At 37.2% G+C, this 21,378-nt stretch overlaps 1 protein-coding gene across 6 annotated transcripts in view; it reads left to right on the top strand.

Moving 5' to 3' along the window:
• ENPP2 (ectonucleotide pyrophosphatase/phosphodiesterase 2) overlaps positions 1-15,395 on the top strand; it is a 104,201-nt gene extending 88,806 nt beyond the window's left edge. For 3 of the 6 annotated variants that reach the window (XM_008578619.1, XM_008578617.1, XM_008578618.1), the window contains exons 20-26: positions 1,416-1,490; positions 2,801-2,937; positions 4,037-4,172; positions 4,737-4,814; positions 8,076-8,208; positions 9,873-10,029; positions 14,797-15,395. In XM_008578619.1, coding sequence (XP_008576841.1) covers positions 1,416-1,490; positions 2,801-2,937; positions 4,037-4,172; positions 4,737-4,814; positions 8,076-8,208; positions 9,873-10,029; positions 14,797-14,967 — 887 coding nt within the window. In that variant the 3' untranslated portion in view covers positions 14,968-15,395. The remainder of the gene's footprint in view (positions 1-1,415; positions 1,491-2,800; positions 2,938-4,036; positions 4,173-4,736; positions 4,815-8,075; positions 8,209-9,872; positions 10,030-14,796) is intronic. The other 3 variants (XM_008578620.1, XM_008578621.1, XM_008578622.1) reach the window with 1 other exon arrangement.
• Positions 15,396-21,378: the final 5,983 nt, after the last annotated feature.

Genomic DNA, 21,378 nt, shown 5'->3' with positions numbered 1-21,378 from the left:
AGATCTTAACATGTAAAGACTGAGATTCAAATATGTTTTGTGTCCTGAGTAGGGACTTGGTGCTAAACAGAAATGCAATAGGTGGCTCGTCCACGGTGTCATAAAGACTAGCGGAGTTGGGCTATGACCAAGAACCTGTGATTCTTTGATACTTTGATGAACTGAAAAAGTAAAATGTGAATTTTGATTCTGGACCTTGAAATTTGTGTTTCTTACTGCAAAGATTATTCCTTTCTTTCTCTGATGAAACTATGAAGCTTCAGGAAGATGAAAGCAGATTCTTTGGGTCAGTTGGGGACCTTGGTTGGATTTTTAGGAGGATGTTGAAACTACTGTATTTTTTTTTTCCTTCATGTCATTTTCCAGTAACAATTGAGAAAAAGTCAGCTGGGTAATGAAATATTCGTACTTCGGCTGTGTGCCCCAAACTGCAGCTGTGACAATAGTTTGGAAACTATGAAGCCCAAACTTCTGAAGCAGATCGAGTCTATATATGCAGAAGCAGAAGAGTGAATAGAGATGTAGTAGCTTAATTGCGGACTCTTTCAGGAGAAAGTGGATCTTAGGATGTCCCTCTTCCTCTTGTGCCCCTGTCCCTTTCCTTCTCACGACTCCTCCATGGGGGCTGAACTATGTGACCACATTAGTTGCCCTTCATTTTTGAGTGTGAAAAGGGGCACTAACAATTATGTGATAAGCACTAACTGGGACATGGAGACCTTCCTGGTTCATCTTCATATGCTCTGTAAAGGACTTTACTGAGGCCATGTCAGCCCCATTTGCAGCATTCATCATCCTTTGCATCCCCATCACACTCTGTAGATATCGCTGATATAGTGCAGAGCACTTTGTGTCTTAGTTATGTGTGCCACATTTGTCTCGCCCATGGAACAGTGAGCTCTCTGAGGGTAAGAGCTCTATCTCAGTTTTCTTTGCCCAGTATCTCCTTTCTACAACCCAAAGCCTGGCACAAAGAAAGCACTCAGTAAATGTTTAACATTAATGGATAAATTTGGAAGGAGATAAGCGTCAGGATTGGTGACAAGACTGGAGAAGTCATTGTCAGTACAGGGAAAGGAAATAGCATGTATAATAGCATAGAGTTGCTAACAATGATCGTTTGGAATGATCATTTGTGGCATTGAGTGTTACGTTGCAAAACACCAGGAAATGAGGAAGACTGGAAGAGCCAGAGTTGGTGGAGACTGTAGATTGTTCAAGACTATTGTTTGGTGGCTGCTTTAAGGAGGGATATTGCATGTAGAAACATGGCTGCTATTTTGTTGTCCCCTTAATGGAATAGATTGGATGCTAGGCTTGAATTTGGGTTTGGAGGAATGTGTTTGGTAAGCATTAAAACGTGAATGATAAAAAGAGAATAGCTTCTCAAAGAATTTTGATACTTCTGCTTCCAGCTGAAACCAGGAAATTCAGAGGCACCAGAAATGCAAACAAGGAAAACGTTAATGGAAATTTTGAACCTAGAAAAGGTTTGGTTTGAGTTTTGAAGGAAAGTCTGGGTTGGTTAATTGCCCCCGATTTTACTGTGATAATTTGCTGGCTTTTTATTTGTTTATTACATTTCACTTATTTAATATTGTCATATTATGTTCTAATTCTTAGGGGTGAGTTGCCAAACTTGACAGCTTACCCAAGGCTTCTACATTTACTGCAATGCCAAACTACCCAAAACAGGCTTGTGTTGTAATGGTGTGAGCCGCTTTGCCTCAAATCAGCAGTTCTACTTGGGAGGGTCTTGCAAAGTAGTCTGCAGAGGGTTTTCTCCATTACTTGCATAGAATGGTAATGCTTTAATTAAAGCAACATGTATATATAATTTAATAAGTGATTGCCAGAACTGATTTTGTCTAATAGCAATAATAGTAGAAAATTGTTTTCGATTATCACTTAGGAAATAGTGAATTGCTTAAGCCTCAATCTCTAAATATTTTGGTCTGTAGGAACCCCAATATTCTAGAATCTATGGAAAATTTGACTTTAGCCTATCCAAAGTGGGCAAATAAGCTCCAGGCATTTATTGCGGGTATGGAATGATGGTTTGCATGCTAAACTTCCACCTCTTCTTTCTCAAAGAGTAAAGTTTCAGACCATTTTTCTTAAGGAAATAACTTTCTCTTGGGGTCTGAATCTGCATTTGAGGGTCTTAACTGAGTTCTTTGGTAGCTGATGAACTTTCCTCTTCTGTATTTAAAGAACCTTCTTGAATGCCCACTTATTTTATCTATACATGTTCCTTTAAGTTCTTACCTAATGAGTTTTCCTCCGTGTGACAAAGCTACTTACTTTAAATGCTCATTACTATTAATTTTTTATGCTGAAATAACGCATATTTGAGTCGCAGTTTGCAAATAATGATCAAAGAGAACTTTCCTCTTAATTAAATCGTTGGTTAACTTAATAAGCCTCTTCTTGGTCAATTTAACTAATTCTACAAAAATATTATCCTATTGGCTTTCCAGTTAGCTGAATTATTTCAAAATTTACTATATACTACTTCCTTCCTATGCATGTTTTAAATTCTTTACAATTAGAAGAAACATTAACATAAATTGGCATTTACATTATAGTTTTGATAATTGCAAGGCTTCACTCATGCTTAGAGGATCAGATAAACCACAAAAGTGTTAGGAAAACTAACGATTAAATTAAGGAGAAGGTGCTATATTATTAATAAGTAAGCTAGCAAATTTGATAACTTGACTCTCCTCCAGTATTTCTTTAACATTTGATGGAAAGTTTAATATGCATTTAATACAGTTCGTTTTTTTTTCTTTTCTAGAGAGACACCTCCTCTATGGACGGCCTGCAGTGCTTTATCGGACTAGATATGATATCTTATATCATACTGATTTCGAAAGCGGTTATAGTGAAATATTCCTAATGCCACTCTGGACATCATATACTGTTTCCAAACAGGTCATTGAGAAAATTGGGTTTAATATTCTTAATTTCATTACATGCATTGCATTAATACAATGTTTACTTAATAGAAGTTCGTCTTCGAAAATATTTTAACTTTTCCTGATGAAAGAAATTCTTTTTTTAATTTATTTAAAAATTTTTTTTAACTTTCCCCCACACCATCATATCTGTTCACTTATCTTAACAAGTCTGATGAAAGAAATTCTTTGTTGGATCTATTGCAAGATATTTTCAACTAGTCTTTTTTCAGTTTTCTAATAATTTCATGGTAATATGTTACATATTGAAAGGAGCATACTAGTTCTTTTGGTTTCTTTTACTCTGTTTAAGTCATGGCCTGATAGTTACAAAAGCCACCAAGTTTTGTTTATTTGTTTGCTTTAATAGATTTTATTTTTTAGAGCAGTTTTTGGTTTGCAGTAAGATTGAGTGGAAAATACAGTTTCCATATACTCCCTGCACCCACACATGCACAGCATCCCCCACTATCAACATCCTGTTTGTTTTTTAATGAAGGTTTTATATTAGGGTTTCAGTTTTAATGATGATGAGATAGGTAGGTATCAGAAACATTTATTTGTCAGTTGAAGATATGTGTTTAATTTCTGAATACAAATGAAGAGGATACTTCTATTGCCCCAAACACAGCTTCTTGTTAATTTGTTCTGTGTGCACATTGTAAACCCTTGCACATACTATGTGTATGTGTGTGTGTGTGTATACACATATATATTCTCTCTTTTTAAAGGTAGTATGTCTATATTATTTCTCAGAGTGTTATTTTTAAGTTATCTTCCATGGGATCCTATTCCTTATTTCAACAGTGAGAATTCTGTTTTGTATTCTGCTTTACCTATTGTTGTTTTACTTCACACTTTGATACGAGAGTTTTGCTGCTAAAAAGTATGAGTTTGAAAATTACTGGCTTACTGCATTTAAACCTAAGGACTTTTTTTTGTTTTTAGGAAGTGAAATGCTAGGCAGGTTTAGACTTTGGCCGTTCATAACAGAGCAATGTGGCACCAGTATCTCCCTGCCACTTTGGCATTGTCTTTGTGATGAGGTTACTGAGTGCCTCTGACTCCCCATGCAGGCTGAGGTCTCTGGCATCCCTGAGCATCTGACCGGTTGCGTCCGGCCCGACGTCCGTGTTTCTCCAAGTTTCAGTCAGAACTGTTTGGCCTACAAAAATGATAAACAGATGTCCTACGGATTCCTCTTTCCCCCTTGTAAGTTACAGTGCATCAGGATCTGATGTCTCTATCGGGATGTTATTTTGCACATTCTGGAGTGTGAAACTTGGTATTAAGGATGTAAGTGGCTCAGGTTTTCTTCAAGAGGAGGCACTCGAGATTATAGAGATAAACTTCTACGGGATCCATCTAAAATTGACCAAAAAGTGATCAGCTTTCAAAAATTAATTCTCTAGAGGAATTCTAAAGTGCACGTGAATCTTCTGTGCCCCACCCTCCATCATTAAATGAGAATCTGAAAGTAAAATAGTAAATCATTAAGACATTAGTCCTTTAGGTAATACTATAGAGGTGATCTCTTAAGAATATGTAAAGCCTTTAATTATCTAGTTATCTTCATGACGTATTTTAAAGTCTAAATTATACTAATGAAATCAAGGAATTATTTTACATAATAGTAGGCTCAAGAACAGGTAGGAAGAAAAAGCGTAAACAATTTTTGAGAAAGCTATTGAGTGAAGATAACAGATTGAGTGAGTGGGAGGGGAATTACGGAATGCTGTGTAAGTGTTGTACGCAATTTGTTTTCCTAATGTTTAGATCTGAGCTCTTCACCAGAAGCTAAATACGATGCATTCCTCGTAACCAACATGGTTCCAATGTATCCTGCTTTCAAACGTGAGTCTGATATTCACCTAATAAACTGTTATTTCTGAAAACAAATGTTTCTAAATTTACCACTTGCCTTTTCTAACTCTATATTAATTTCATAATAATAATACTTTTCATGTGTTTAGCCTTTGTACTTTTTGAAGGCCTTTCTTGTAAATTCTCTACTGTTGATTCAAAATATGAATCTGTAAGGGAAATTGGCTGGTAGTTTATCCCTCGTTTTTAAGTAAGAAGTTGACACCACAAGAAGTAACTCAGGTTGTGAATGGTAGAGGCTGAACTAAACCAAGTCTGTGTTTTTCTTCTAATCTGGTGTTCTTTTTATTTCAGTGCTCATTATTGTGATGGCTAAAAAGTGTCTTTGCTGTATTTTAGACTCCACTTGACATTTAACAGCATCTATATTTATTTATTGAACATTATAGTAAAAGCCACTAGCACCTCTCTCCTTTAGGGTGACCATGTATTCTGAATGTTGACCCTGAAATGCAGCGGAAGCCTAAAGGGTCTTCACAATTCTCAGAATATTAATTTCAGATGGTTTTAGGGCTGAGTGAAATATTTTAGTTTCTTCGAACCCTTGTTATTTCTTTGTACATGTCGTAAGTATTTGTGAATGATAGTGATGCTATGAATTGTATAGACACAATAAGCCTGGGTCCAAAATACCAATTTTTATTCCCTGGCGTATAAGCACTGGCTATGTGATCATAGAAATGTCATTTAACCTCTGATTTGTAAAATTAAGAGATTTGATTGCATGACTTCTAAGGCTTATATGGATTTGTGACTTAATTGTCCAAAGGTTGGACCAATCCATTTTCTATTTCTGATAACAGAGAATTCATTCATTCATCTCTCCATCCGTCCATTCACGCATGCTTGCATCCATACTCCTTTCATCCATCCATGTGTTCAAAGATAGGGAAGGAAGTACAGAGTAGCTTTTACCTCCCTTTAGTTTTTCATAGTGACAGACCTATATGCTTACGGGAAAGTTAGGAAGAGGAAGCACCTCCACCTAATTTGACTTGGCAGAGGAGGATTGGGCTGTGTTACAGGACTGTCAGTGCTGAAACAGAGTCTCAAAGTAGGAGCAAGTGATTGTGGACTATAATCTACAGAGGCAGCCCCCCTGCCCCCTCACCCCCCGCTGCTTAACATTGGTGAAATGACCCACATGGTTTAGAGAAAAAATGTTTATTTGATGTCCTAGTTAGTAAATGAAGGTTTATTCAAAGATAGAATCCATTACTTATGAACGAAAAATTAAGGTCTGCTTTTAGAAGGTTTCCTGGTTCTGTTCTCAGACCCAACTGAGAAACATTTCAGCAACTCACTAGGTACATTTATCACAATATATTACCTGGAATGCAGCTTCATTTAATTTACACAAATCAGGGTTTCCTGGATTTCTTTATTGATGTGTTTTTTGACCCAATAGTAATAAAGGAAACACACGGTACCACCCTGAGACTGGGGTGGAAACGCTTCCACAGAGAGCTGGCTGTTCTTCACTAGGGGAATGGTTTTTTCACAGGCCACATTTCTGCGGCTTTGGCCTTTTGAATGTTCTCATCGATGTTTCTCTCCCTCTCTCTCTCTCCTTTTTTAATGCTTAAGTTAACATTTGAACTTCTTTCCCACTATCCTCCTTTCTTTACTGCAAATGATTATCCAGGGTATTTTGGCTCTGGTGGGCTGCTCTGTTGCTCTCATTCCAAGTGGCGTATCAGAAGGTGTAAAGAGCAGTTGCATTGTGAGAAAAATGGCCACGTGCTCTTTACTCAGAGGGGAAAGAAGTGATAACAGCCCAAATCCCACCGCCCCATGTAGAATAGAGCACGGCGAGTTGGCTCTAATATTTCAGGACCAACTCTTGCTCGCCTCTCCTGTCCTTCTGTTAATCCCTTCTCCTGCCTTTCTCCTTTTCCTTTCTGCTCCTCTTGTGGCCTCTGTTTGGCCGTAATGTAAATTAGAGACAAGGAAGTCCTCTGCAGGAGGTGTCATGGAAAGCGAGAAATGATAATAAAGGAGAAAGCAGACATGTGCAGATCAGGGAATGAGTTTTTCAGGCAAAGGGAAGAGCAAATGCCAAAGGTTAGGCTGGGACAATTTTGATAAGACTAAGGAGGATGGGAAGAAAGCCTTGTGCCTGGAGGGAAAGGGGCAGGAAGTAAAAGTCTTGGAGGTAGGCAGAGGCCACAGTGGGGAGCTGGGGCTGTATTCTAATTACAATAAGAAATCATCTGGAGGGCTAAAACTGGGTGGTGTGTGTGTGTGTGTGTGTGTGTGTGTGTGTGTGTGTGTGTAAGAGAGAGAGAGATACATACGATCTGATTTATGGTGTAAAAGGATCCATCTGACTACACTATGGAGAATCCGCTACAAGGGCAGTTAAGAGTTTTTCCCGGGGAGCCCAGGAAGTAGTCTTTTATGCTAGTTTATTACGGAGAGGTCGGTAACTTAGACCAGGGTAGAAGCAGTGAAAATGGTGAGAGGCAGTCAGATTTGGGATGTTTGGGATGAATTTTGGAGACGTCACTGACAGGACTTGTACCCATGTGTACAAAGCAAGAAGAGAAGTCAGGGATGACTCCTAGGATTTTGGCTTGAACATCTGAGTGAGTGCTGGTGCCATTAGCTATGATGGAGAAAGCGAGGGTAGGGGCAGGATTCAGAAGGAAAATCAAGAATTCTGTTTAGGTAATTTTTTTTTGCTGGACAAGACTGTTAGGTATTCCAGTGGATTATAAAATGGGTGGGTGGATAACATATCTGGTGCTTTGTGGAAAGGTCAAATCTAAAGACATAAACTTGGGAACTAGAATATGGGCGAGATCATGAAGGAAGAGAAAGTAGAGTAAGGCCTTGTTTTTAATTACCCAGAAGCATCAAGCTTCCTCTTTCTGCGCATGCAGCTCCCTCTGCCTGGCGTTTTCTTCTCCCACCTCTTTACCTGTGAAACACCTACTCATCCGTCCTTGAGATCTTAGCTCAGTAACCACTTCATCTGGGAATTCTTCCTCGACTTACTGAACTATGTTAAACTCCCCTACAATGACTTCATAGCTCCACATCTTTCCTTTTGATGGTTCATAAATGACACACAGGTAGATAATGTTCTAGAATGGAATCTTCTCATGAATATCACAACAGCTCTATTTCTCTCAGCTTGTGACATTTGCTTTATAAAATGCGTCCTAGAGAGAATTTGGCTAAAGCAAGGAATTTTGTTCATGAAGAATGATTCTTGTCTTTGCACAGGGATCTGGAATTATTTCCAAAAAGTTTTAGTGAAGAAATATGCTTCAGAAAGAAATGGAATTAATGTGATAAGTGGACCGATTTTTGACTATGACTACGATGGCTTACATGACACAGAGGACAAAATCAAACAGTAAGCTTTTCATTTCCACTCAGTGTATGATTCTTAAATTCCAAGATTGTACTCATGGCTATTTTTCAAATATTCATGTACTAGAGAAGAGCTGATACCCCTTAAATCTTTTTCTTTTTGAATCTTCTTCAGAATCCTTGTAACTCAAATGTCCAGTTCTTTTGGATCTTTGATTAAATGTGGCATTGGTGGTTGGAATGGAATTTTGGGTTTTGTGGTAAATAAATGCACTTTTCTGTTTCATAAAAGAAAATGTATCAAAAGATTAAAAAAATTTGTCATTTATTCTTCAACAACCCTTCAATGAGAAGATGACGATTTCTAGTTATCTCTATTATTTGGGGGACTTTTAGAGTCCCTTAGATGTTTTGAGTCAGTACATCTCAATAAGAAATTGCATATAGACTTTGGTTGAATCTAGTTGTCTCTATCCCTCTCTTTGGTGCTATTAGGTATATAAAAGGGTAAGGCATACTCTATGCTCACAAGGAACTCACAGTACAGCGGAGAAGGTCAAGAAAGTACAAAAACAACAAATTCAGAATAAGTTGTCATTTAATTGTATACATGCATGGAACAGTCAGAGACCAGCATAGGATATAAGAGAGGGTTTAATTGTGATTTACAGATAATTAGAGAATAAAGTGCTATTTTTAAAATACAAATAACTAATGGGCTGGCCCCATGGCTCACTCGGGAGAGTGTGGCACTGGGAGCGCTGAGGCTGTGTGCTCGGATCCTATATAGGGATGGGTGGTGTGCTCACTGGCTGAGCGTGGTGCAGACAACACCGTGCCAGGGGTTGTGATCCCCTTACCAGTCAAAACAGACAAACATACAAACAAACAAATAACTAATAAACTTGTCTTACTCCTTTCCAGTCATTCATAAGAGAAATTTCATCTTAATTGCACATTTATTTTACTGCTAATTATTGTTATACTTTTAGCCAAAATTTAGCGATTAGTTCAATCATAATTTCAATATTTAGAAAGTGATTAAAATTAAGATAATAGAAAGTCAGCTAAGGAATTATGAATTTCTGTACTTTGCTATACTGGAAAAGATTTTTTGTGTCTCTAGGCTCATCTCCAGCATTCTATCCTTAGTATTTCCTTTGGTAAATGAGTTGTTTGCACCAAGTTCAGAATCTCATTGTAGCCTGAATGGGCTATTCTTCTCCTAGTTCCAGTATCTCCTGCCTCTGTCCTTTTTATACAACTCTATGAAAGCTATCTTCCTGGAATATGGATCTAATAATGACACTCTCTGGCACAAAAACTTTACATGGAGCATTACTGCCTAAACAATGATGCCCAAAGCTCCATATCATGGCACTCAGAACCCACTGTAATTTGGCTTTTATTGGCTCTTCCAGCCTTTCATTTCTACTATATTGATCTATACACCACTTTCTGCCTCCAGCTCTTGGATGAAACCATTCGTTGTCTGGAATATCTTCCTCATTCTGCCAGGTTGAGGGAGAGGGTGGATTCTAGGCAGAGAAAACAGTCAGTTCAAAGTTATAAAAGTGGGCTAGAACTTACAAGTTAAAAATGACTCAAATAAGTGGGAATTCATTTTAGTGACTGAGGCAATGGGCCACCATTCAAAAAAGAAAACGTCTATATCCATTGCAATTTTATTTGACCTTTCTATTTCAGGCACGTGGAAGGCAGTTCCATTCCCGTTCCGACTCACTACTACAGTGTCATCACCAGCTGCCTGGACTTCACTCAGCCTGCTGACAAGTGCGATGGTCCTCTCTCCGTGTCCGCCTTCATCCTTCCTCACCGGCCTGACAATGAGGAGAGCTGCAATGTGAGTTCAAAGAGCGGGTCTTTTAGGATTTGCATTCATAACTATTCCTTGTTTCTTAATTTATATTCCCATCATTGAACTAGAACACACTTATTATAAAGCCTTTCAACTATACAACAAAGTGGAAGGAAGAGAAGACCCCAAATGAACTTTGCTTAACACTTAGAAGCTTTGTCTTCTAATGGCTTTTTATTTCTCAGGGTGTGTGCGTCTGTGTGTGTGTGTGTGTGTGTGTGTGTGTGTGCGTGCGTGCGTGTGTGTGTGTGTGTATGTGCATGAGTGTGTGTGTGTGCGTGTGTGCGTGTATGCATTTAACATAGTTCTATTTACGTGTTCATCTTTGACAAATGATAAAAGTGCCCAAATGTTTTTAGTTTCACAAAAAGCATATATATTTTGTAAAAAAAAAAAAAAGTCAAAAGCAAAATTTTGATGACTGTTGGAACTAGATAAAAGTTCATGGGAATTCATTGTATTATTCTCTCTACTTTTGTGGCTGTTTGAAAATTGCCATAATAAACACTTTTTAAACACACACCCCCACTGCCACACTCACACCACACAAGTGTATATACACAGAGTGTGTGTGAGAAGGAGAGAGACGAGTGTATTCCTTACTAATCAGGTTTCCTTTGGCTGCTTGCTAGATGAGGGAGGTGTACTAGTCACCCCATTCTGAAGTATCACCAGTGACTCCTGATTCACTTACACCTATGCGGAGACAGCTAGAAGTGGGATGGCATCATGAAAAAGTGCTAGGTAGGAAGACAGGAGCCGTGCTGTGTGCTCCCAGCTCTGTGCTAATTTGGCACTCAGGGCCAAATCATATAATCTCTTCAGGTCTCTTTAATGTAATAGAATGTCCATGCTCTGAGGTTGATTTTAGAAGTTACAGTCCCTATGCTTTTGTTTCATTTAATAGAAGGATCAGGGATATAATTTACAGAAGAGGATTTTTAGTCAACAAGTGCTACTTGAATTCCTAAATTGTATAAGGTAGTCTAGGAGAAACACTACCTTGGGGCATCCTGCAATGTGGGGTGAAAAAGAAAACAGACACGGAAATTGCTACACTAAAAGGCAAAGAGTTAGAAGAATAGGTTCAACAGAGATTCTCAGCTTCACGGGCAAGGTAGCTTTTGGGCTATGGCTTCAATTATGAGCGAAGATTTGGGCTATGAATACTCAGAACAAAGTAAAGGATATAGGTAAAAGTAAAAATTTTGGAATATGGTCTAGAAAGATCGTTAAGTTTGGCCAGAATATTGGAAATGAGGTCAATAGTGGAAGATAAGATTTTAAAAGTAAAGGACTGGTCAGTTAGCTCACGTGGTTAGAGAGCAACCATATAACCCCAAGGTCATGGGTCAGGATCTTTGTAACAGCCAGCTGCTTAAAAAAAAAAAATTGCTTGGGATCAAATTATTAAAAAAGTAGTTCTAGTAGTAATAGAAATAGTAATAGTAGTACTAGTGGTCATAGTAGCAGTAGTAGTTAGTAATAGTAATTGCTACCATTTATTGAGTACACATGATCCCAGTACTGTGCAGGTCCTCTCTGTTATTTCTAAACGTCTAATCACCCTATTAGGCAAGTGTAATATATATAATCTCCCCACTGCCCTTAATTATTAACTGTTGAGAAATCTATATAGCTGGTAAAGGAAAAGTAAATTGCATAGTTACTTGGTTAGTCAGCAGGAGAGCAGAGCTTTAGCATCAAGGCTTCTGACTCCAAAAGCCCATCCTCTTTGCAATTTACCAGATTTCCATAGTAGAACCTTTGGACCTTAGGAATTTTTTTTTTTAACTGCACAGGTATTACATAATCAAAGAAAATGTTTAATCAGAAGAGCAACATTCTAGGCTGTGCTTTAGAGAGATAGATTTGAATTGGAGGAGGTGCTCAAAGGGCTTTGGCAAGATTCACAGGAGTGAGGTAACAGCACTTGAACTTGGGTTGTGGTCTTGGAAATTTAGAAAGGAGAATGAAAGGCAGCAGTATCGTATCAGAAAGATCAATGAAGTTTTATAAATGGTTGAATTGGAGGTGGAGGAGTGAGGAAACTGGAGGTGAGAGATGAGCTGTCATTCACTCATCAGCTTGGCCTTCTCAGCTTTGGTTTTTCATAACCACGAGAGTAGCTAATGGAGTACCTGGGGTTGTAATGCCTCTGTATAACATGATACTTTTTCTTTGAGCTTCAGTTTTGCTGAAATCTTGTGGGGCGGCAAACTTTTTGCAAAAAAGTGAACACATATATTATGGAGTGAAATTTAAAATTGCCATGTACTTTCAAGATTAAGCCAAAACTACGAAAAAACATTTCTTATGTAGAGTAGGTCATTTAAGGTACACCAAGGTTCCTGGGGAATACGTGTTCAAGTTGTTCTGTTAAGTTGTTAAGGAAATCTGGTGATAGGAGAGTTTGAAAAACACTGTTCCAAACTCAGTGCAAAGGTGGTTCTGTAGTCAACCCAAATATTACATCTAAAAAATGAAATCCACTGATGTCTTCTCCTTCCTACTGGTTCCTGACCCTGCACAAAGTTTAGCAGTATTTCTTGTAGAGTTAATGGCCAGTATGCTTATTATCCACATAGAAACTGTCCTTACTTTGAAGTTCACCTTGGCACAGCTGGGAAAAAGTCATGGAGAAAAGGCAGGTGAAGAATGAATGTCCATACCAAGGAAGACAATAAGCAAGTTCATGGATAATTTGTTTGCATTACTGTTCTATGTTATTTATTTTTAAAGTATTTCCTTTCCTCCACCTTGGTGTATGTGAGCTTTTATTTAAATTTTTTTAGTTTTGCATCTTGTACTACAGTCTCCATCAGCAAATATATCTGTGGGTTGCCAGCTATCATCAAGGCAGGAAATAACATGAAGATCATGTGCAGCGTAGCCAGTATTTTCTAATGACAAATTGGAGACCAGATCTTAGTGTGCAAGAACTAGAAGAGAATGCCTCTCCAATAAAATTGGCAAATCACTTCCCAAGGAAAGAAATAGCAAAAGACAGTTTTTTAAATCTGAATTCTTATAATCCCATCTGGTCATTATTTAAATTAGGAAAAACCTTTCACCCCTGTCCATACATTCAAATGACCTCATTTACAAAGGAAAAATTGAACTGACTGACGATTAAAAATCAAACAAATGAGCTAAATATAAAAATTCTCCTAAAATACTGTCTCATTCTTACTCTGCTTACTCTGAGTGGGTCTTGACCCATCTAGAGACCTCCTACTTTGTTAATTATATGGTCACACTGAGGATTGGTCAGTACCGCTGTGGATAGAGTTATATTTAGGTCTTTCCTTTCCTGTGAATCTCAGAGATCTTGGTTAGGTTGGGTTAGGAGGGTGGGGCATGAAAGGATTAAGTCCTTACTTCCCCAGCCTGCAAAGCAATTTCTTCCCATTTCTTCATTTTGCCTGGAATGGTCAGGCTTCAGTTTCCTGAACCAACACCCTGATGGTACATATTTAGCCCTGGCACAATCTGCTGTAGCTCTCTGTCCAGGTCTGTGTGGGTTGGAGTTTTCCGGGAAAACCCATTGCAGGTTCTTGGGCTTTGCTGGATAGTTCACTGAGATCACTAGTGGTAAAGAGTTGGATGAGAGCATGTCTGAACATCCTTGGCCCTGGGACACACAGCCACCTTTCAACTTATAGAAAGACTCTTGGGAGTCATTGCAATTCCAGGGGCATTTGGAAATAAAATTGTTTGCAAAGACCCTCCTGCCCCAGGTTTACTAATGAAGGTAGGCACCTCTCTGTAATTCACAGGGCTCTCAGATCACCTTCTTTTCCTCAATTTCCCATAAAAATGAAAGAAAATATTTATTAGATGCAAAGGAGTACTCTACCTGAATCACCTTGTAGTTTCAAGTTAGATGTGGAATAAATTGGTTGATGTGGGACATCTGAGTGTCTTTCATCTGGAATTTGTGCCAGTGAGGCAGTTTTTTGGCAAGGAGCTAAGATGGAGATCTTTTTCCTTTCTCCCATGAGGTTTCCTTTTTCTCCCCTTTTTCCTCTCCTTCCTCCTACTATCTAGGGAGCTGCTGGAGTGAGCATTATTGTTCTTGTAAATGGACAAAGAAACTGAGGCCTCAAGAAGTCAAGTAGCTTGACCAGGGTCTCAAAGTCAGGAAATAGGAGAACCACATTTCCAGCTCAGGCCTCTTGGTCTCCAAAGTACCAGGTGTGTCAACTGTGCATCAAGTCAAGCTCATTATTCAAATATAAATTCATCGCAATCTAAGAGATGATGTAGTTGATGTAGTGGGTTCTTCTGAAAAATTAGGAATGCATGCACATAGTTTTGTGCATTAGGCACTAGCACGTCACTTTCCTTTGGAGGCAGAAGAGCATTCTAAATTACTTGTGCTCTGTACTTAGCATTTGCAATTTGACAGCAGGGAAAAGAAACAAATTACTGAATTCTCCTGGGCCCTGGGTTTTCCTACTTTTGATTTATGTTCTGAGAACTATTGAGTCAAATGCTGTCTTCTACCACATGTCTCGTTTATTTGGTATAGCTAATTGCTGTTAAAAATGTTTACAGCCAAGGGCAGGTATTTGTGGCATATTACTGACAGGAATGCGGTAAATGGCCAGGAGGCCAGGCAGGAATAACACGTGGTCGCTCTGTGAGCAGGAGTGTGTAGAGGTCATTTGTGGACTTGGAGCAAACTGACCATTGTGAGAACCTCCTCTGGAAAATCCTGACTCTGATTTTGTTCTATTTCCACTGCAGAACTCAGAGGACGAGTCAAAATGGGTAGAAGAACTCATGAAGATGCACACAGCTCGGGTGCGGGACATTGAACAGCTTACCAGTCTGGATTTCTTCCGAAAGACCAGCCGCAGCTATCCAGAAATTCTGACGCTCAAGACATACCTGCATACATACGAGAGCGAGATTTAACTTTCTGACCACCTGCAGTGCAGTCTTATCAACTGGTGTATATTTTTATATTGTTTTTGTATTTATTAATTTGAAACCAGGACATTAAAAAAAGTTAGTATTTTAATCCTGTACCAAATCTGACATATTATGCCTGAATGACTCCACTGTTTTTCTCTAATGCTTGATTTAGGTAGTCTTGTGTTCTGAGTAGAGCTTGTAGGAAATACTGCAGCTTGAGTTTTTAGTGGAAGCTTCTAAATGGTGCTGCAGATTTGACATTTGCATTGAGGAAACATTAATTTTCCAATGCACAGTTGCCACATTTAGTCCTGTACTGTATTGAAATACTGATTTTGTAAAGTTGCATTCATTCGCTGTTAACTATGACAGACATATTTAAGCCTTATAGACTGATCTTAAATATAATAAATCACACATACAGTTTTTTTTTCTGATTTTATTTGGGCTTAATTTCACTTAAAAATTAGAGGGTTTGCTTCAGATGTATTCATGCACTTAAGGAACACATTTCTTGTATTGGGCCCTCTTCCTAGTTGCTTTCATGAAATTTAACTACAGTGGCCTGAATGAGATGGTTTAGATATATGTCTATAGGAAATCAGAAGGGCAGAGGAAAGGGGAACCAGAAAAACTCCTGAATACCCTCTCCCAACCTATCTCTTTTAAAGATGTTTTGCAGTTTGTAAGAATAGTCTCTTTTGATCAAGTTGGCTCAAAACTCTAAGTATTAGTCTTGATTAACTGCATCAGCATATTATCTGTACAAGGTATCAACCTAAGAGCCATGGAGCATATAAAGAGAAATAAGACAGTGGGATGAAATCTAGACATAAACATGTAATTAACCAAACAAGATAGAGAATAATGAATGGCAAGAGAAAAGTGTTACTAACAATATAATATGACAGAAGGGTCTAGATGGCACATGGGGTGATTTTAGATGGACAGTTATGGCTTTAAAAAATATTGATGCAGGCAGTGAGAAAGCCATTCAAATATTTTTAGTCCCTCTGATTGTACCATGGAGAAAGACTCACATTAGTGTTGCTGTATCTCTAACAGTCACTGATCTCCCTTAAAAAAAAAAAAAAAAAGAGAACAGCATATTGCTTTAATTTTATTACGTTAATTTTGACAATTTCTCCCTTTTATGGTAATATGGGTTTCTAATTCCTATAAATTTTTACTTAAAAATACATTAGTTTAAGATGAAAGACATTGTGCCAAATAAAAAATACACTACATCAAAAGGAGGGTAGATGGTACTGGGGATATGCAAAAAATTGTGATGGTGGTAAGAGAAAAACTGGTGTTTGGTGAATACAGGTATAGGAATACATTGGGAGAAGTGATCATATAATACTTATGATAGCTACACTTTTTGAGTACCCAGTAGGTTCCAGGCATGTCTCTTTCTCATCATATGTTGTGTCTCTAGATGCTAAAAAATAGGAAGCTCAAGGAAGATTTTATGGAAGGGGGAAGAATGCTTGTATTGGGCTTTGGAGTTTGGAGTAGGGTGCAAGTATGGTAGAAATGAATTTAATATAGTTCATTATTCATTTAATAGTCAACAATGGTTTATTGAGCACCTATTATACACCAGTACCTAAACTTGCCATGGGAGATTACATAGTGAATAAAATGAACCTGGTTTCTGACCTCATAGAACTTACAATTTAATGAGAGAAAGATCCTCTTCCTGAAGGCTCCAGAGTTTAGTTATAATAAGTGCTGTGAAAGAATTAAACAGGCAGAGAGTGACAAGGGGGAGACAGGGAAGGGCCTTGTAGATGACATTCCAGCCAAGACCTGGGGAATGAGAAAAACCAGCCTTGTGAAGAATAGAGACAAGAAGAAGGAGCGTGGCCCAAAAAGGGGTCCGGGAAGATCTTGGGATGTGTGAGGATCGGAAAGCAAACAGATGTGCCTGAACACAGTGGCGAGGTCGGTAAGGACCAGGTCTGGTCCCACTGAGGCCCAATAGGCCCCACCGAAGCATTTTGATTCCATTCGAAGTGCAATGAGAAATAACTGAAAAATCCCAAGCGGGGGTGTGACAGGATCTGACTTAAGATTTCAGTCTATTGACCTGGATATGTAGTAATTACATACTATGCTCTAAATATAATTCCACATAAAGATACATCTGATAAAGAGAAGATCCACATATTAAGTGCCGTAATTGTCTCCAAAAAGTAGCATTAAAAAGCAGAAGGGTTAAATCTATTTTTGTAAAATAGTTGTAAACTCCTTGCTAAGCTAGATTTTTATATCACCTCAGATTGAACTCTTCTCAAAATAAGTTATACCTGAGGCTCTTTGAGAACAGTTGCAAATTTAGTTGAGTACTGCTGCTTTATTTTTATCTTTAGGTCAGATCTTTCTTTCTCATAAATAAACTCCATCCCCAAAGGGAACGTCAACAACTGTGTATTTCAGGTGAGTGGCTTTGCTGATAAACACATGTCATTAATTTGGGTTTTTTTTTGAAAGACCATGAATGGACAGGGACACTAATAAAATGAGGTGTAGAAGGCTATTTTAGGTTGGGTTTTTTTTGTGTGTGTGTATGTGTATATTGAGACCTCGGTCCATTCATGCTTTCATTGAGCAAGTTGCAAACCACTTGCTAGCATGGTGGTCCTATTCTAGTGGATGGATTCAGAAACTTCCTCTTTAAAATGCGCTCATTGTAGTGAGGTAAACCAGGAAAGCAGCCACATCGTTTCCCAAGGGCAAAAACATTCTGAATTGTTTCTATGATGGTTGACTTTTTTTTGTTTTTAATCTTTGAACAAAAGCAGTGTTTGGTGCCATCTGGGTTTGCATAACACTGCCCAAGAACCACAGCCCCCAACTTCCTGGGCCCAATATTCCTTGTGATGGTGGGAAGAGAGTCACTGTCGATGAGTCCAGATGATTTTTTCTGTTTGTATGTCTCTTACTTCAGCTGTCCCTCACTGTTTCTCTGCTGAGTCGGGACCAGGCTGCCTTGTGGTTGGGAAGTGGTAGAGGCAATAGAAATTCTCCCATGGCTTTGAAGAGAGGAACCATATGGGGCAAGAGTGAACAAGATTCAGATGTTCAAGTTTGTAACCGGGATAGAGAGCACTGCTGGAGGTCCAACCCAGAGTGGCAGTGGTTCCTGTTTGGACTGCGTTTCTAGGAAGCACATGTCCTTTACCCCTCTTGAGAGAGATATCCAGTTCTGGCTAGAATGTAGAAGTGGGAAAGATGAGCTCTGACTTTTTCAAAAAAGCAAATTTATTGAGGTAAAACTGACATAAGTTACCTGCACATATTTAAACTATACAATTTGATACATTTCAACATACATGAGGAGTCTTCAAAAAGTTCATGGAAAGATTTGCATCATCTTTTAATTATATTTTTTCCATGAACTTTTGGAAGTACTCTTGTATATACACTCATGAAATAATCACCATAATCAAGATAGTGAACATATCCATGACACCCAAATCACTCCCCATCCCCAAGTCCTGAGCTGCTTTTTGTTGCAACATAAATTACTTGCCATTTTGTAGAGTTTTATGAGGATGGAATACTAATGCATGTGCTTTGTGTTCTTTCACTCAACTTGAATGGATCTCAGCATAATTATTCTGAGATCCATTCAAGTCGTTGTGTGTATCAAGAGTTCTTTTTAATTGCTGAGTAGTATTTCATTGTATAGATATACCAACAGTTGCTTATTCATCTGTTGATGGGCATGTGCATTATTTCCAGTTTTTAGCTCTTACAGACAAAAAGCTGCTAGGAACGTGTATGTACAAGTCTTTGTATGAACATTTCTCTTTGTGGGTTTTCATTTCTCTTTGGTAAATACCAGCATGTGAATGGCTTGATCATATGGTAGATAGGTATCTATATAACTTTTTAAGTAACTGCCAAACTTTTCCAAGGAGGTGGTTGTATTTTACATTCCCACCAGCAGTGTATGTGAGTTACACTTCCTTTACATCTTTGTCAATTCTTGGTATGGTTGCTTTAATTTTAGCTACTCTAATAGGTGAGTAGTGGTACTTCACTGTGGTTTTTATTTGCATTTATTTAATGACTACTAATGTTGAGAATATTTTCATGTGATTATTTGCCATCCATATATTTTCTTTATGAAAGGTTTGCTCAAATATTTTGCTCATTAAAGAAACTGAGTTGTTTCTTTATGATTGGGTTTTAAGAGGTCTTTATGTATTTCAGATTCAATCCCTCATTTATATTTTGCAAAGATTTTCTCCTAGTCTGAGACTTGTCTTTTCATTTTCTACAGTATCTTTTGAAGATTAAAGTTTAAAAAATTTTTGATGTTGTTCAGTTTATCAGTTTGTTCTTTTATAGATTACACATTTGGGGTAATATCTTAAGGTCATAAAACATTTCTCCTTTGTTTTACTCTAGAGGTTTTAAACTTTTAGGTTTACAATTCATTTTGTGTTATTTTTTGTTGGTACAGCTCTTTTTTTGTGTATGAATTTTCCAGCACCATTTTTTAAAAAGGTTACCCTTTCTCCACTGTACTGTTTTCCTACCTTTATCATAAATCACGTGTGTAGGTAGCTGTGGGTTTATTTCTGGACTCTATTCTGTTCCATTCATCTATTTGTCTATTTATACACCAACACAACAATACTTTAATTACTATAACTTTATAATCATTTTTAAAGTCAGGTAGTGTTAGCCCTCTAGCTTTGTTCTTTTTCAGTAATTCTGCGTACTGTAGATACTTTGCATTTTCTTAGGATTTTAGAATCAACTTATCAATATTTTGAAAAGTGCCCACTGGGATTTTGATTGGGATTTTGTTGAATCTATTCATCACTTTATTTAGAATTAAACAATATTGAGCCTCCATTAACAAAGTATATCTCTCTACTTGTTTAGGTCAGCTTTTGTATGTCTGAAATGTCCTTATCTCACTTTTGACTTTTAAAAATATTTTCAGTGGGTGAAGAATTCTAGGTTGACAATTATTTCTTTCAGTGCCTCAAATATATTGGTCCATTGTCTTCTAGTGTGCATTATTTCTGTTGGGAACTTTGTCACTTAAAAAAAATTCTTTTAGATATTTTTATTTAATTAATGTCTACATAGAAAATTATTTTCTCAACATACAAATGAAGGAAAACATCACAAATTGAATTTAAAGTCAATTGATAGGGAACAAATCTAACACACAAAGATTAACATTCTTAATGCATAAAGAATTCTTAAAAATGAATTAGAAAAATCTTAACAGAATTTTGGTGAAGGATATGAGCTGACAAGTCACACACCCAAGAGAAACACAAGCAGCTAATAAATATGTCCTAAGTCATTCATAGAAATAGGAATTAAAACAGAAAAATGACTTTTTTCATTCCTAAAACTGAAAAAATATGCTGTATCATAATGGTGCTGTGAGAGAGACAATGTCAAAATCTTTGATGTATAAATGTAAATTGGTAAAACTTTTTTGAATAACAGGTTGGATTCATAAATAGAAGTCTTTAAAATGTTTATACTTTCAACCAATTATTCTACTTCTTGAAACCATAAGCAAATAATCAAAGAAAATATTTTATTTTAAATGTGGAAGGCTGCTATAGAAAGGTAAAAAATTGGGAATAAACTGAATGTCCAACAATATGAGAATGGCTAAATAAATTATGGGCCTCCATAAAATGTAATACAGTACTTAAAATCATAATTTTGAAGAGTATTTAAGACAGATTTTCAAGATAGAATATTAAGTGAAAAAGCAGGATGAAAATCTGCACTACAAATAACTAAGTATGTTTAAACTCCAGATATACACGCAAAAAAAAAAAAAAGCCTGAAAAATAAAATATTTTTAATATATATATATTTTTTTGCTTAAAGGGAAATTTATTTAATGTAAGTGCACACAATAAAAAAGAAAGATCTCAAATCAACAATCATCTTTGTATCTTAAGAAACTAGACAATGGGGCCAAGCCCATGGCACACTCAGGAGAGTGCGGCACTGGGAGCGCAGCAGCGCTCCCGCCGCGGGTTCGGATCCTATATAGGGATGACTGGTGAGCTCACAGCGCTCACTGGCTGAGCACAGTGTGGCTGGGCTCAAAAAAGACAAAAAAAAAAAAAAAAATAAAAAAAAAAAAAAAAATAAAAAAAAAAAAAAAAATAAAAAAAAAAAAAAAAATAAAAAAAAAAAAAAAAATAAAAAAAAAAAAAAAAATAAAAAAAAAAAAAAAAATAAAAAAAAAAAAAAAAATAAAAAAAAAAAAAAAAATAAAAAAAAAAAAAAAAATAAAAAAAAAAAAAAAAACAAACCCCAGCCCAACGAAGGGGAGGAAAAAAAAAAAAAAAAAAAAAAGAAAAGAAAAGAAATTAGACAATGAAAAGCAAACTAAGCCCAGACCTA

The sequence above is a fragment of the Galeopterus variegatus genome, unplaced genomic scaffold, assembly GCF_000696425.1.
Source record: "Galeopterus variegatus unplaced genomic scaffold, G_variegatus-3.0.2 Scaffold1730, whole genome shotgun sequence".
Lineage (NCBI taxonomy): Eukaryota > Metazoa > Chordata > Mammalia > Dermoptera > Cynocephalidae > Galeopterus > Galeopterus variegatus.
This window is presented reverse-complemented; position numbering and strand designations above follow the sequence as displayed.